Genomic DNA, 14,249 nt, shown 5'->3' on the forward strand with positions numbered 1-14,249 from the left:
GCTCTCCCCCAGCCTGGGCCTCCTCAAGGTCGTGGGGCATCTGCACAGGGCAGAGGGACAGAGGACGAGGGTCCCGCTACCAGGGGCTCCCGGAGGGGCAGACCTCTGCAGGCAAGGGCTCCGCTTACCCTGCCTCCTGGCTCTCTGCAGAATCCTCCCTGTCGGCCATGAGGAGGAAGGAGGCTGCTGGAAGAGGAGGCAGAGAGAGAGAGTGAGCGAGGGCAGCCCCTCCGTGGAGCCTTGCCTGGGGCAGGGGGATGTGGGTGCGGGCGGCAGCGGTATTTCTTGTTGGGGACCCGCTGTAGGGCCCTCCTGCACTCTCGGATGGGGCTGCTCACCTCTGGGCTCCTCCTTCCTGCCTCTCCGCCTGCTTTGGGGGTGGAAGCTGGGGTGCTTCTTTACCTCGGCCGCGTCCACTTTCCTCGCTGCCATGAAGATCACAACCAGCAGTAAGAGGGCAGAATAGCTCAGTCCACGGAGGAAGGATATGGCTATCACCTTGCAAACCTCCATCGTGGCTCAAGGGAGCACACCTGATATGAGTAGAACAGTTTTCCCTCAATCTTCCTTCTGCTTTAACAATCTGGTCCAAAACACAACAAGCAGCTAGGAGGAGGAGTCCTTGGACACCGACCCTAACGCTCCCAGTGCAACCTGTCTCAGCAGGACAGAAACAGCTCATGCAAAATGCAATGAAAAAGACCAAAAAAAGACTCAAAATCTACCCCTGAGCCTTCTGGGCTGAAAGTAGTCCTCAGGTTGCATGGTGCTGGCACTCCCAGCAGGCCTGGGAAAGGGAGGGTGGGTTCAATCACACCCTGCCATCCAACTGGCAGTGCATCCTCGCAGAGCTTTTTGGGACAGGCGTGCCACAACGAGGGGGTTCGCAGCGCTTTGTGGGCACTGGGGAGGCCGACAAACACTGGGAGATCAGCCTGAGGGGAGGAGGGACTGGGAAAGACCAAAGGAGGCAGCTCCTACCCTGCTTCCTGCTCTTCCGTCTCAGCTCAAGTGCCACACTCTCCTCCCACTCGCTCGCTCGTTCGCTCGCTCATGGGCAAAGTGACACGGGAGCCTCCCCCACCGCACCTCAAGAAGGGGCGCACGGTTATGATGCCATGATGACATCACTTCAACACACCTTAACCTAATGCTCTGGCATTCCCAGAGCTCAGCTGAACCAACGCTTATGATGCGACCGTGACATCACTTGGACGCACCTCTGCCCACGATGGCACGCCCAAGCCTGAGCTGAACGTGGTGTCACCCAAACGCTTGTCAAGAAGTTTGAGTGCCACCCAAACGCAGAGCAAGAAGAAGGCCAAGTCAGCTTGTGCCATGAGAAACTGGGACAAAACCTGCGATCTTGCACTGCCAGGCTGGTGAAAAGCCGATGCTGTTTCGCCAGCAGTGGCCCGGTTGTGTGTGCTGGGCTGCCCCGCGAATGGCACTGCTGGTGGCAGCAGTGACATGTCCCTGAGCATTTTCCCCAGTGTCTGCTCACGACACGATGTCAGACAGCTGTGTCATGGTCCAGCTCCCACAGCAGTTCAGGGTCGCAGCGCGGGTCTCCTTTGCACCCGTGTGCAGCTGAGGAGCTGCCAGGGCCCTGGGGTGGCAGGGAGAGTCAGGCCCTTTCCCCGCTGCTCCCCGCATGGCTGCAGAGGCAGCAGCCTGCCCAAGGGCTGCGTGGCAGGGCTGGCAAAGTGCCCGCTGGGTGTTACAGGCCCCCTCTACGACATGCCTGACTCAGGGCTGCTGCCTTCAAGACAGCACCGCACGGCCTGACACTCGAGGAGCCGACCGTGCCGCTGACCGGGGAAGGCAGAGCTCGGCCTCTTTCGCCCCCGGAGCCGCCCAGGGGCCCAAGCGAAGCGGAGCCCTCGGGTCCCACGGCCCTGCCCCGCTGGCCCACCATGCAGCTCTGGCCCCCACCCGCAGCGTCGCCCTCCCCTCCCGCTGCCGACGCCGGCTGCAGAGCGGCGCTGGGCTCCCTGCTGTGCCCAGGCTGCACTTGTGGGGGCTTCCGAGCCCTGCGCAAGGGCATCCGCAGATGCGCCGCCCTGCTCGGAAGGAGACCACGGGTGCCCAGGAGCCGCCGGGCGAGGAGCAGCTGCCGCGGGGAAGCAGAGAGCTCAGCGCCTGGGCACATGCTCCAGTAACCAGTGCCCTGCTGAGCTGGACGCCTTTGTCACCTCCGGGCCACCATAAATAAACCTCTATGCAAGGTTCAATGGGAGTCCAGAGTCGTTCTTTTCCCCAAAATTCATAAATGCAATGGATTTTTAGCATGCCAGGGGCTGTGAGGGTCTGGTAGCATGGCATGCTGCCAACTTGCGTGTGGGGAGAAAATGTGAGTTGCCTCTGTAAAACTTGCAGTGCTTCCTCCCGTGGAGAGGCAGTGCTAGTAGCAGGCGTTCAGGGCAGCATGGCTCTCCCCAGTTTCTTTGTCATCTCCGGGTCCCTGCAAATAAACCTCTGTGCATGATTCGGTGGGAGCCGAGAGTGATTCTTCTTCCCCAAACTCACCAAGCCCCTTGACTGAAACCATTCACACAGGTGCGGACAGTTGCAGCAGGATGCAGGTGCCTCTGCCTGGGTCTCTCCTTTGCCCATGAGACCTCTCGCCTTCCCCAGACAGCCAGCTAGGCAGGCACCCCAGGGATGGCGCAACGTCAAGCCCTGCTTTTGCAGAGAGCCCGTGGATGTGGAGCAGGTGGGCAAAGCCCTGGGCGAGAGTTGAGGAAGAGAGTCGGGGGAAGGCGGGTGAGACGGGCAGAGCAGGGCGAAAGGGCTCCTTGTGCAAAGCAGCCCGGCACACGGGCTCTCTGCACCAGTGGCACAGCTCCGTGCTGGGCTGGGCACAGGGGCTTTCTCCCACTCACCCACCCACCCACCACCCCCACGCTGCCCCACTGCCCACAGCACAGACACCCTTGGTGCCCAGGGCAGCCTGGGCTGCAGAGCTCTCCTGCAGGCTCTGCTTGCCTCCAAGGACTGGGCTGTGCTGTGCTGTGCTGCTGAGAGGCCTTTGGCAGTGCTCCTCGTGCTCCTCCACTGCTGTGCCCTGCTCACAGCCTCTCCCCATCTCCCTGAGAGCATCCTCCTGGGACCCCTGCTCTGTCCCTTCTCCTTTAATGAGGAGCCCAGGTGTCTTTGCCTTCTGCAGTTCTTTTTATTCAAAGAAGTGGGCTTGCTGGTGGACACCCTTTGGAAACTGCAGCAGTCACATATAGCCAGTGCAGGATCCACTAGCCCACCTCCTGTCACGGCCTTCAAGTAACACTAAAGACTCATATCACTAGGTAAGTCTCAGCCAGGCCTTGGCACGTGTTCTGGAGAGAAAGAGTTATCTGATTACCTAGGCTCTGCCCTCTGGCTCCCCTGATCACCCAGCCCTTGGTGGTCCTCACCTTGTCTCCCTCCAGTCCTTGGACTTGCAGCCAGGGCTAGAGGAGCCCGCTCAGCATTGCACAGACTCCAAGCCCAGGGTGGTGCAGAAGGAAATGCCAAGTCCTGCTTCCAGGGAGGACTAACTCCATGCACCAGCACAGGCTGGGGCCCACTGGCTGGAAAGCGGGAAAGGCCAACAGTATCATGAGCTGCATTAGGAAGAGTGTTGTCAGCAGGTCGAGGGAGCTGATCCTTCCCCTCAGTGCAGCACTGGTGAGGCCACACTTGAAGCCCTGTGTACAGTTCTGGGCTCCCCAGTACAAGAGAGATATGGACATACTGGAGCAAATCCAGTGAAGTTCTACTAAGATGATCAAGGGTCTGGAGCATCTGTGATGCAGAGAGAGCCTGAGAGAGCTGGGACTGTTCAAGCTGGAGAAGAGAAGGCTCAGGAGGATCCTGTCAGTGTGTGACAGGGGGAGTAAGGAAGAGAGAGCAAGACTCCTCTCAGTGCTGCTGAGTGACAGGACACGTGGCAACTGGCACAAACTGAAATACAGGAAATTGCACTTAAATATAAGAAAATACGTCTTCGCTGTGAGGGTGGTTGAACACTGGAACAGGTTTCCCAGAGAGATTGTGGAGTCTCCATCCTTGGAGATATTAAAAAGCAGACTGGACATGGCCATGAGCACCCTGCTCCAGCTGGCCCAGCTTTGAGCAGAGGGTTTGGACTAGAAGATCTGCAGAGGTCCCTGACCACCCAAACTATTCTGGATTCTGTGGTGGCGTTTGAGATCCATGTTCACAGCCTAGTGGGCAGTGGGTCTCTGCCCTGGGGGTCCAGTCTGCACTGGGGGCTAGAGATGAACCACCAAGACATGTATGGCTGGGTAATGGAGGGTAGTAGCAGAGAGCAGCTCTTCTGGAAGAGCTTAAACCAACTTTTATTGACAGATCCAAACAGCATCATCCTAAAAACAACCCCAAGAGTTCCTCAGGTAGTGAGTAAGGATCTTGCACACTTGAAGTTGAGAAAGGTGGGTCTTCAACAGCTTAATATTTCAGTGGGCTGAGGAAAGAGCCCTTCCTTCCCTCCCTCCCTCCCCCAATATACACAGCAAGAAATGCCCCAGACCCAATAAATAGTGATCAGTACAAAATGAACCAGTAAACCAGCCAGGTTGAGCTCACACTGCACCAGAGAACCTGGCTCCATGTGAGCCTCCAAGGAAGTCCCACCACCACTGCTGGCTCCATGGCCTTAGAAAGATGTATGAGCTGCTGGAAGCCTCCCTTCCTGGGGATGGGGCAGCCAGGTTTGCCACTCGCAGAGCCCAGGGGCTCTGCCCAGTCTTGACTGCTGGTGGTGGTGGTGTCCCCAGTAGTGAGATCAGCCCCTGCAATCGGGGCAGTGACTTTCAGGGCTAGGAGGGGGGCAGTGGCAGTGCTGGCATGGAGGGCAGGCATTGGGGCTGCTCTGTGCCTCGTCCCCAAGCCGGAGGGCCCTGCATGCTCCCAGCCAGCCCTGGCTGCTCTGCCCCAGGTCACTGTTTCATCACCGTTTTAAAGTGTCCCATGAACAAGCATTTAGGCCGCGTTCCCACAGCTCCAGCAATGCAACTCTAGCGCTCGCTCTGATTTCCACTGGGACAGAGGGGCCAAGCTGCCTGGGGGGCACTGGTCTCTGCCCCCCCCGGGCCAAGGCATATGAGACGCCAGCATGGGTGCCCCGTAGTCGCCAGCCAGGCATCTCTGCCAGCTCAGGTGAGGGGCACAGTACAGCCTTGGGATTGGAGCCCTTCTCCAACACCATTTCTCTGAGACTAAAGCCAAGAAAGGGATCCACAAAGCAGAAACTCAAAAGAGGAGACACAGCAGCAGCAAGAAGCTGTCCCCCAAGGCTGCTGCAAGGCAGAGGGGAGGAGAAGGGCATGGGGCTGGGGCAGGTGGTGGCAGTGGGCTGGGGGTGTGAGGGAGGCCCGTTTGCTTCACGCTCCTAGGAGCTTCTTGACCATGTAGCCTGGCATGCTGTAGAGGAAGAGGGCCACCATGATGAGGAGCAGTAGGGCCAGCACGATTTTGATGATGAGCCACTTGTAGCGGGTGCAGATGAGGTATTTGATGGACTTGAGCGGATTGAGGAACCAGATGAAGGATGTGTCCGGGCGGCTGTTGGGAAAGCAAACACCTCTCATGAATGCCGTGGCCATGGAAAGGGCAGGAACAACAGGTAGTACAACCAGAGCAGCAGCCATGTGAGCAGATGTGGTGACAGCATGATGTCCCATCCAGCCACCCCAGCAGGCTCTCTGGGTTGGAGGCACAGCAACCATCCTCACCCAGATGTGGCTTTCCTGTGGCTGCCCAAGTGCACGATCCCCCCTGGCTCGCCACAGCCTGCTCTCAATCTGGCACAGCCCTGCCTTACCTTTTACAAGCCCAGCTGGCGATGAAGAGGGGCCTTGTGAGAGAGCCCACAATCTCCTTCCCTGGATAGCTGTTCATGGAGTGAAAGAGCCTGACCTTGAGGATCAGGAAGGTTTCCAAGAGCAGCCAACAGAATTTATGCCAGAAGGAGTAATGCAGGGACTTGGGGGGGGGGGGGGGTCAGTTGAGGCTGATGTCCTGGCAACTAGTACCAGAGGGGAGGAAGAGGAGGTGGGAGGCTGGGAAAGTGGCATGGAGTTAGGAAGGGAGGGAGAGGAGGAAGAGAGCAAGGCAAGGCAGGTGGGAAAGTGAATAGAGGGCAATGGGGTGAACCAGGAGAGATGCCTCTGCCCCTTTTACCCCAGCACCTTGTCCACAGCCCTCATTCCTACACCCCAGAAATGTGACACCTTCTCACCTCTCCGTGCCTGGCTACCTTCCCAGGAACCACCCGATGCAGCATCTCCCCCAAGCCCAGGCATCTCCTGGGGAGAGGGGTCTCCTACTTACTTGGGTTTCTCCAGTGGATCGGGCTCGTTGCGAGCAAGCCCAGCGGGGGATTTCTCTGCCTCCTCTGCTGTCAGGAGGTGTAGTTCAGCCTCGACTTTCCCCTGTGGGGAGCAGAGAGGCCTGCTGAGGCACAGGCAGTGCTCCCCACCGCAGCCCCCAAAGACTTTCCCAGCCAGGGACGGGGTGAGCAGAGGGGGCCTGACGCAGCAGAGGCAGGCGTGAAGGGGCTTTGCAAAGGGGCCTCCACATACACAGAGGGTGCAGTCCCCAGGATAGAAAATTCCCCCCACCTCTCCCCATCCTTACTGTGATCTCCAGCTCATCGTTTTCATCCCTGGCCACGAACGGCCACCAGCCCTTCACTCGCTTCTGCTTGAAGATGGAGACCACGGGCAGCTCTGCCTCATTTGTCACCATCTCCAGGCTGCACTGCTTCGCAGTCTTGGCTCCCCGGGGAAAGCGGTTCAGGTCCAACTCGATTGCCCCTGGGAGGAGAAGAGGAAGCACAGGGGGTGGCACCCCGAACTGTGAGTCTTTGGCTGGAAGTGGGCTGGGCCAACATTGCCTGCCTCGGAGAGCATTTTTGAGCTGGGTATCCTGGGATCTTCCCACACGTCTGTGGCCGGGCATCCTCTGAGAACTACATCTGACTTTTTGGGTCATGTCCCCACATCCTCTCCATCATCTGCTCACAGCTTCCAGCCACCCTGCACTCCACAGCTAACTTGGGCACAAAGCTCCCAGGTTGGGAACTAAGGTAAAAAGTTGATGTCTTTGAACAGGATCAGCCTTTGAACAGCAGCATGAAGACAAGGGCTCTCATCTTGCCTGTTACCACATGCAACATCCAAAGGGGTTTGTAGGACATAGTTGGCTTAAGGGCCAGGGCTGTTCTTCCATACTCTCTTCCTACATAAACCTTGTCTCACCCCACATCCCTCCTTGCTCCACCAGCCGTGTGACCTCCCACCCCCAGCTTCCCTGTCACCCTCGCTCGCCTGGCCCTTCCCACTTACCGAGGAAATCATCGGCCGAGAAGTGGTCGGCGTCCCAGACCTGCAGTGTGAGGCGAGCTGGAATCTTGTACTCAGTCTCATCCCAGGAGAACATGGACTCTTTCTTGGAGATGACAATCTTCTCCTCTGCCATCAGGTAGTCAAAGGGGAAGATGTAGCGCCAGTTGAAGTTGCCCTCACCAGTGAGCGAGTGGTAGTGGACGTCTGTGTCTTGCTTGTCCTCCTGCTGTCCCTTCAGCCACCTGCAGGGACCAGAGGGGTGAGAGGGGTGGCACACATTAGCAGGAGGGAGGAGAGGGCACAGGGCCATCCCGTGCATGCAGCTGGGATGTCTCCAGGCCAGCAAGGCAAGGATAGACTGGAAGGACTCAAGAGTCATGAGCAATGGGCTGGGGTTGCTCAAATCACCATGGCAGCCTCTCCAAGAGGCAGCAAGGGCATGAGGACCCTGAAGGGAACAGGGTGGTTGAGGGAGAGAAATGCAAGCTGGTTTTCAGGGGTCTTTGGGCAGGGGAATGTTAAAGAGATGGAAAGGAGCAGAGAGCATTGCTGGGAAGTCTGGAGCAGAGCTTGCTGGAAGGATGTCCTCATCCTGTGCTGGTGGAGCAGACAGGCCCAGGTGAGGCTGTAGAGACCATCTCACTCCAGCATGGGGTAGTTTGACCACCCCTGACATCAGGTGTCCATGCAGACACAGCCCTGTGTGTGCCGGTCACCACAGGCTCCCTGTATCAGTCCACATCTATCCAAGCCCATACCCATCAGAGGGATTTAGGGCCTGATGCAGCTTGTGTTTTAGGGTGGGGTTGTATCTACTGATCAGATCTCTAGCTAAGGGACCTGAGGTGCCCAGTTCAGCCAGGCACTCCTCCACTGGAGACAGTGGGATCCCAGTTTTGTGGCCCTTGGAGACGGGGTGAACATGCTGACCTTGCCATCGCATATGTTCGTGTCTCCAATTTTGTGGCTCCAGTGAGCAGAATGCTTTGAGCAAAAGGGACATGGATAATGCTCTGCACTAGCAAGCCTTGACCATGGGGGAAACATAGCTTCATTTTGAATGCTTCTCAGCTACTTTGACAAGACAGGAGGCCTCCATTCCTCAGGGTGCTCTCAGATTTTTGTGCATCTGTTGGTCCCAAGGGGCTGCAGCCAGCAGGGAGGTGGGTCTGTGCTTAGACACTTAGTACAGGGTTGTTCCCCTGGACTCTGAGCATGCTGACACCCCACTCTGTCCCTCAAAACACACAGAGTAAGTGATCCCACCTCACGCACACAGGGAAGGCCTGTTGCATTTCAGATTTAGAGCCATTGCAGAAAAGCCACATGTGCACAAAGCCACCTACTTACCTCCCTTGAAACAGACAGTGACAAGACCTTGTCCCTCTGACGCACATGTGCACACACACGTCTTTCACAGGTCTGCTGGTATGCAGCAATGGCATGAATGATGTAGAGAGCATGGGTCCTTCCAGCGCGTTAAAGTTCATAGCTCCAAGGGCACCTGCTCTCTGTGCAGCATGGCACTGGGAATGCCGAGGCAGGCACTGGATGCACAGTCCTAAACAACCCTCCACTGCACTGGGCAAACAGGACCAGAGAGAGAAAATGGAACTGGTTGTCTAAGAGTAGCATGAGGTGCAAGAGGAGGAGACCTGGCCTCAGCAGACAAGGCTGCAGAGCATCAGTGTAGCTTTTAGGAAGCACTGAGTGGTGGTTTAGCAGGGAAGTGTGAAATTACTGCATGGTGTGAGGTCAGCCATCAACCTTAGATGCTGTTATATTGATTTGATCTTCTTCCTCATGCATCTTTGCCATGGCAAGGGGTTTAAGGCTTTGGAGAAAGCTTGTTTTCTCGCCAGCTGAGCACTGCACCATAATCTAGGTGTGCCTTAACCTGTGTGTGTCAATCTAACATGAGTGAAAAGATCTTAGTTTGCAATCTGGAAAATCCAAATCCTCTCTCGCTTAAGCAGGACAGTCCAGGCAGCTCCGCAGGGATGGGAAAGGAAAATTGGGGGTCCAAAGTTGGCAGAGCCCATATTGAAAGCCAGTCTCAGAGCCCTGGTAGATGAGGACAGGAGAAAAGGATCTCACAAGCATGTTAAGGTAAATCCTGAGCCAGGACTCACTCAGAGATGGTCCATAAGCAGCACCTGCCCCATGCTGAAGATGGGGACGGTCAGTGGGGCCTGAGACAGTGGGGAGGACTGGAATTTTAACGAGTGTTTCCAGTAACAGAACATCAGATCTAGAGCTACAGCTAACCTTCTCCACCCCCCTGGATTTAGCTGTATGCTGGCAGCTCAGGAGAGAAATGTCTTGTGAAGAATTGCTATGTGAAGGTGTGGATTCCCTTGTCTCTGGACCAGGCGTGTTTTGGAAGTGGTTCTCCCTGGCTGCTGGATGAGAGAAGAGGAGAGAGAGGCTTGCCAGGAGACTAACTGGAATCTGGATCCAGGTGCTGGAAGTGGAGGTGTGTTGGGCTGAAGAGCCAACTGGGAGCACCAAGACCAGAGCCAAGGGGGACAGAGGCACTGTGCCTGCCAGGAGCTCTGAATGCAGGGAAGCAGCCCTGAGGGACAGACAAGCAAGGGAACAGCCCGCGCTCAGGTCCTGTCCAAGGGGAGAGGGACAGAAGGGACCAAGCAGCAAGGCCATGGCCATGACCCCCTGACATAGATGTCAGACATCTTCTCTCCCACCAGGAAAGCATCATCTTCCAAAACCACCTCATCGGTGTTCCAGATAATGACCCGCAGCTCAAATCTGGGCAGTCGGGCCAGGCAGCGCAGACAGACACGTGCAGCAGGTCAAACAGCCAGCAAGAGAGACAAAGAGGCAGAGACAGAGCACAAAACACGACAACAGCATTGGCGCTATCTGGCCCTTCCCATGCGGAAACCCTTCCTGGCTGCATCACAGACGCCCCTCTCCAAAACCAGCCCGGGGGGCTAAGTGAGCAGCAGGACACCCCACCACCACCACCCCAGGGAGAAGAAGAAGAGGTGACACTGGCCAGCCACACCGTACATACCCCCTGACAAAAATGTCACTGGATTTCTCGCCAGTGAAGTAGTCGTCGTCCTCCAGGATGACCTCGTCTGTGTTCCACACTATCACTCTAAGCTCATATCTGGCAGGAGGAAGGGAGACAAGGAGGTGAGGCACGGAGGAACGGTGGGAAGGGGCAGGAGGAGGTGGGGTGAAGCTGCAGGAAACTGGGGCCAGGCACGCAGACTGCAGGGCTCCGCTCGCAGGGGTCTTGTCCTAGGGACCAAGCGGGCAGAAACACAGAGGGGAGTTGTGCCTGAGCTCGAATGCAGCCCAGGCAGGGTCAGCGGAGCAACAGAGGGATTTTTACCTTCATCTACTCTGAACTGCTGCATGGCTCAACCCAAAGGCACAGGCTTAGTCTTAGGTAGATTTGTGGTTACAATGGGGTCTGTTGGTCCTGCAAAACAGTCTGAGTCCAGCTCTTTTCCTCATTTCCCCACCTTACCCAGCAGGGCCACCCTCTTGGAAAGAGGGGAGAACTTGTCTCTGCCTTCAGAAGTCAGCTGCAAGGGCTGTGCCTGCTCCCATGTCCCAGGCAGTCCATAGGGCATCACTGTCTTTCCTAGGACTCCAGTAAGTTCAGAGACTGCACGATACTCCCAGCTTTGCCTTTTGTGTGCAGCCACCTGGGGTTTCCCACCGCACTCGTTTTGGTTGGGAATTTTGGTGATGGATAAACCAGCTCCAGTGGGAGTTGGCAGAGGAATAGCGGGAGCCAGTTCCCTTGGACTGGAAGCAGCTTCAGTGCAGATGGGCTGGGGGACAGTGGCAGAGAAATGCAGCCATGCGGCCACAACCACATCACATGGTTGGAAGTGCCAGGGACTCCTGCGGGACTGTGAGACTCCTGCCATCTTCCGCATCAGCACCCTCCTGCCTGCTCCCATGGGTGGGAGCTTGCTCTGTGTGATGCCTCCACAGCACCTAGCATTTGTCCAAGCAACACAGGGATACTCCTCACAGCTAACAGACCACGCAGTGCTGAAACTCCTGGCAAAGAGAGGGGAGCTGGGTTAAATCCCTAGGATGATAAATAGGCAGAACCTTGCTGAAATACAGTGTCTTCCTACAGACACAGGCACTCACATATGTGCTCTCCAGGGCACGTGTGAAGACATGCGTAGGTTGGTGTGTCAATTTGTAACTTGGCTGGAGCTCACATTTATCCCTGCCAAAACAGAGCGACCAGAGCCATGGCCCTTCCTGCTCCATCTCCCCACAGAGGAGGGTGCATTGGTGTTTTTAAGGCTGTTGAAACCCTCCCTTCAGCCCCTCAGTAGGAATGTCGCAGCTCCAGCTCACAGGGCATTACTGAGCATGGCTGCCCCTGGCTGCATTACAGATACACCTCTGTTTTTCCAGTCTGCTTCAGTGGCTAGACCTTGCCTTGGCTTCAGCTTTCCTGCAGCTGCCTGCTCTGCTCTTCAAACCCAAGCTGTGGCCCTCTGAGATAAGAAGAGATTCTCTCCAATTTCAGTGTGCTTTGGATCCTAACACTAGTCTGCTGAGCACAGGAGTGCAATAGATTCCCATGAGGATGCAAATGCTGCCTCTGCATCCCAGCCCTTGGGGATGGGCAAAAGGGGCCCAAGGACACAGTCTAGCTGGGCAAGACAGGGATAGGATGGAGGCTGAGGAAGGAAATGTCTTTCCTCTCTCTAAATGACATCTAGATGGGCTGAGCATCAGAGGGGAGAGGGGGAGAGGACAGGAATGGGATGAACTGAACAGATGGGATACCACCCTGCAGGGTCAGCTCCACAGACTGTGGGGAAGGGTAAGACATCATTTGATGCCTCTGGTCTTGGGATCTGTGGACATGCCAGCATGGTTGGGGTTCCCAGGCAGATGGCTGTGCCAAGGTTGGCCATGGAGAAGCGGTAGAATAAGGGAGAAGCAGGGCTTCATCCCCAGCCACAGGTTTTCCCTGGGGTTTGTTGGCTGGGAGATTCCTTACTTCTTTGGTTTCCTGGGGGAAATATCAATGGCAGGACCTGGTGCCGGCATATCCATGGGGAACATGTCCACCCACATCTCCAGGCGACCCTGCAAGGTTGGAGAGGTGCAGTCAGGTCCCCCAGATCCTCCTTGCCCAAAGATGCCTGCAGCATCCCCCCCCAGCACCTCCTGCCCTTCAGCATCAGTAAGGCTGTGCCAGTCCTGCCAAGGCAGTGCAGGGCCTGCAGCACCACACTGAACCCTGCCAGATGTGGGGCTGGGCAGGGCCTGCAGCACCACACTGAACCCTGCCAGATGTGGGGCTGGGCAGGCCTCCACTGTGCTGTTTGTCCTTTTTTTTTGCCCCTTTTAGAGGAGTTTTTTCTGTTATGGCATGGTGCCGAGAAAGAAGAGCACAGCCATGGGGGAGGCAGGGGACCCCGAGACTTGGGGGTATGAAATAGATGCCAGCTGGAGATGAAGCATTGCAGATTTAGTCAGCTGGGGTCAACAGGGAGAGCGTTAAGGGATATTATGCCCAAGTGCCACCTTTCGTAGGCTGCCTCCCTCCCCACTGTTCCCTGTGACAAGGTAGGTTGCAGGTGCTCTGCCCAGCTGAGATCTCTCCTCCCTGCTTGGAGGCTCAGCAGGCCCTGCCTTTTCCCCCCTGCTCTGGGGCTGTGGGGACCTGTTCAATGCCTGGCTTGTCCGGGTTCAGCAACGGACGTGTCTCCACGTGCTCAGGGACCAGCCTGCAGCCTGCTCGTGGGATGTCTTCCCAATGATGCAGCACGGTCAGGGCTAGGTGTTCATCTGTCTGCTTCTTCTGTCCTGTGTGAGCAAAGGGAGGACTGAGTTTGGAGAACTGGGCAGAAGAGACACCAGGAACAGCAAACAACCCTGTTCCTCCACCCCAAGCAGGGCCCAAGCTCTTACTGACAGAAGTACATTCAGTCTGGGCTTGCAAACTTCTGGTGACATCTCCTTCCCCAAGGCTGCACACACTGCTCCTGTTAGCTACCTCTTCTAGCTCCAACCTACTCCAAGGGAGCAGAACTGCCTAGTGGTTGCTCCTCTCATTTTCTTGTACCCACTTTGTCCTTGCACCAACACTTCCTAACTCCCCTCTTTCTCCTCTTCCTACTCCTAGGCATTCACAGGAACGTCCAGACTCCCTACCAGTCTGTATTTTCCCAGGCTAAACAAGCCCTGTAGCCATGGACACTGCTGTCCTCCTCCTCTGTACCCCTCCTGGTCTACATTCAACTTTGCTGAGTACATACAAGTGATTTGGACATAACTGCTGTTTGGGGATGCAGCTATGTGGACAGTGGCTTCCTAAACCCTGGAAGGGCCAGGATGGTCTGTCTGCAATACCCTTTGGACGTAAACTGCCAGGAAGAAGTTTTCAAAGGCAGCTTTGATGTTGCCATGCCGTGGATGCTCACGAGCAATTCTGACAGCAACCCTCTGGCCTGGGTGGTCTATAAGATGCTGGCTAGCTTGCGACATAATGCAGGCCCCACACAAGGCAGTGGCTGGAGAGACATTGCAATGCTGTGTGGGGTAATGGGATTCAGTTCTGGATGATAAGGGGACACCCCAGCCCCCTGCTCCCCTTGTCACCTTCATGCAATGGGGTGGGTACCATTTTCATCCTCGATCTCCGTGGGGCCAGTGAAGACCCGGTTGGCGACTTTCACTCTTCCTCCTGGCCCAAAGTGTGGCCCATCCACCTTGCCCTCTTTGCACAGCTTGGACAGGATTTGGGAGGGCTTCATGGGGTCACGCCAGATGTTATACCCATGTCTGTGAACAAGAGGGCAAGGTCAGAGTAGTAGCAAGATTTGGAGGAAGAAGGAATTTTGTTTCCATCTGCCAGGAAGGCAAATGCTACTGCCCCTC

The 14,249-nt window shown here is 56.3% G+C and overlaps 1 protein-coding gene across 1 annotated transcript in view; it reads right to left on the reverse strand.

Annotated features, from left to right (window-relative positions):
• Positions 1–5,374: 5,374 nt before the first annotated feature.
• Positions 5,375–14,249, reverse strand: part of OTOF (otoferlin) — a 110,465-nt gene continuing 101,590 nt past the window's right edge. The window contains exons 45-52 of the mRNA XM_064510193.1: positions 13,993–14,153; positions 13,033–13,175; positions 12,364–12,452; positions 10,387–10,485; positions 7,350–7,591; positions 6,640–6,818; positions 6,334–6,434; positions 5,375–5,565 (exon numbers count right to left, since the gene is read on the reverse strand). Of these exons, the coding sequence (XP_064366263.1) occupies positions 5,385–5,565; positions 6,334–6,434; positions 6,640–6,818; positions 7,350–7,591; positions 10,387–10,485; positions 12,364–12,452; positions 13,033–13,175; positions 13,993–14,153 (1,195 nt within the window). The 3' untranslated portion in view covers positions 5,375–5,384. The remainder of the gene's footprint in view (positions 5,566–6,333; positions 6,435–6,639; positions 6,819–7,349; positions 7,592–10,386; positions 10,486–12,363; positions 12,453–13,032; positions 13,176–13,992; positions 14,154–14,249) is intronic.

Source organism: Dromaius novaehollandiae, chromosome 3 (genome assembly GCF_036370855.1).
Source record: "Dromaius novaehollandiae isolate bDroNov1 chromosome 3, bDroNov1.hap1, whole genome shotgun sequence".
In the NCBI taxonomy this organism is placed as follows: domain Eukaryota; kingdom Metazoa; phylum Chordata; class Aves; order Casuariiformes; family Dromaiidae; genus Dromaius; species Dromaius novaehollandiae.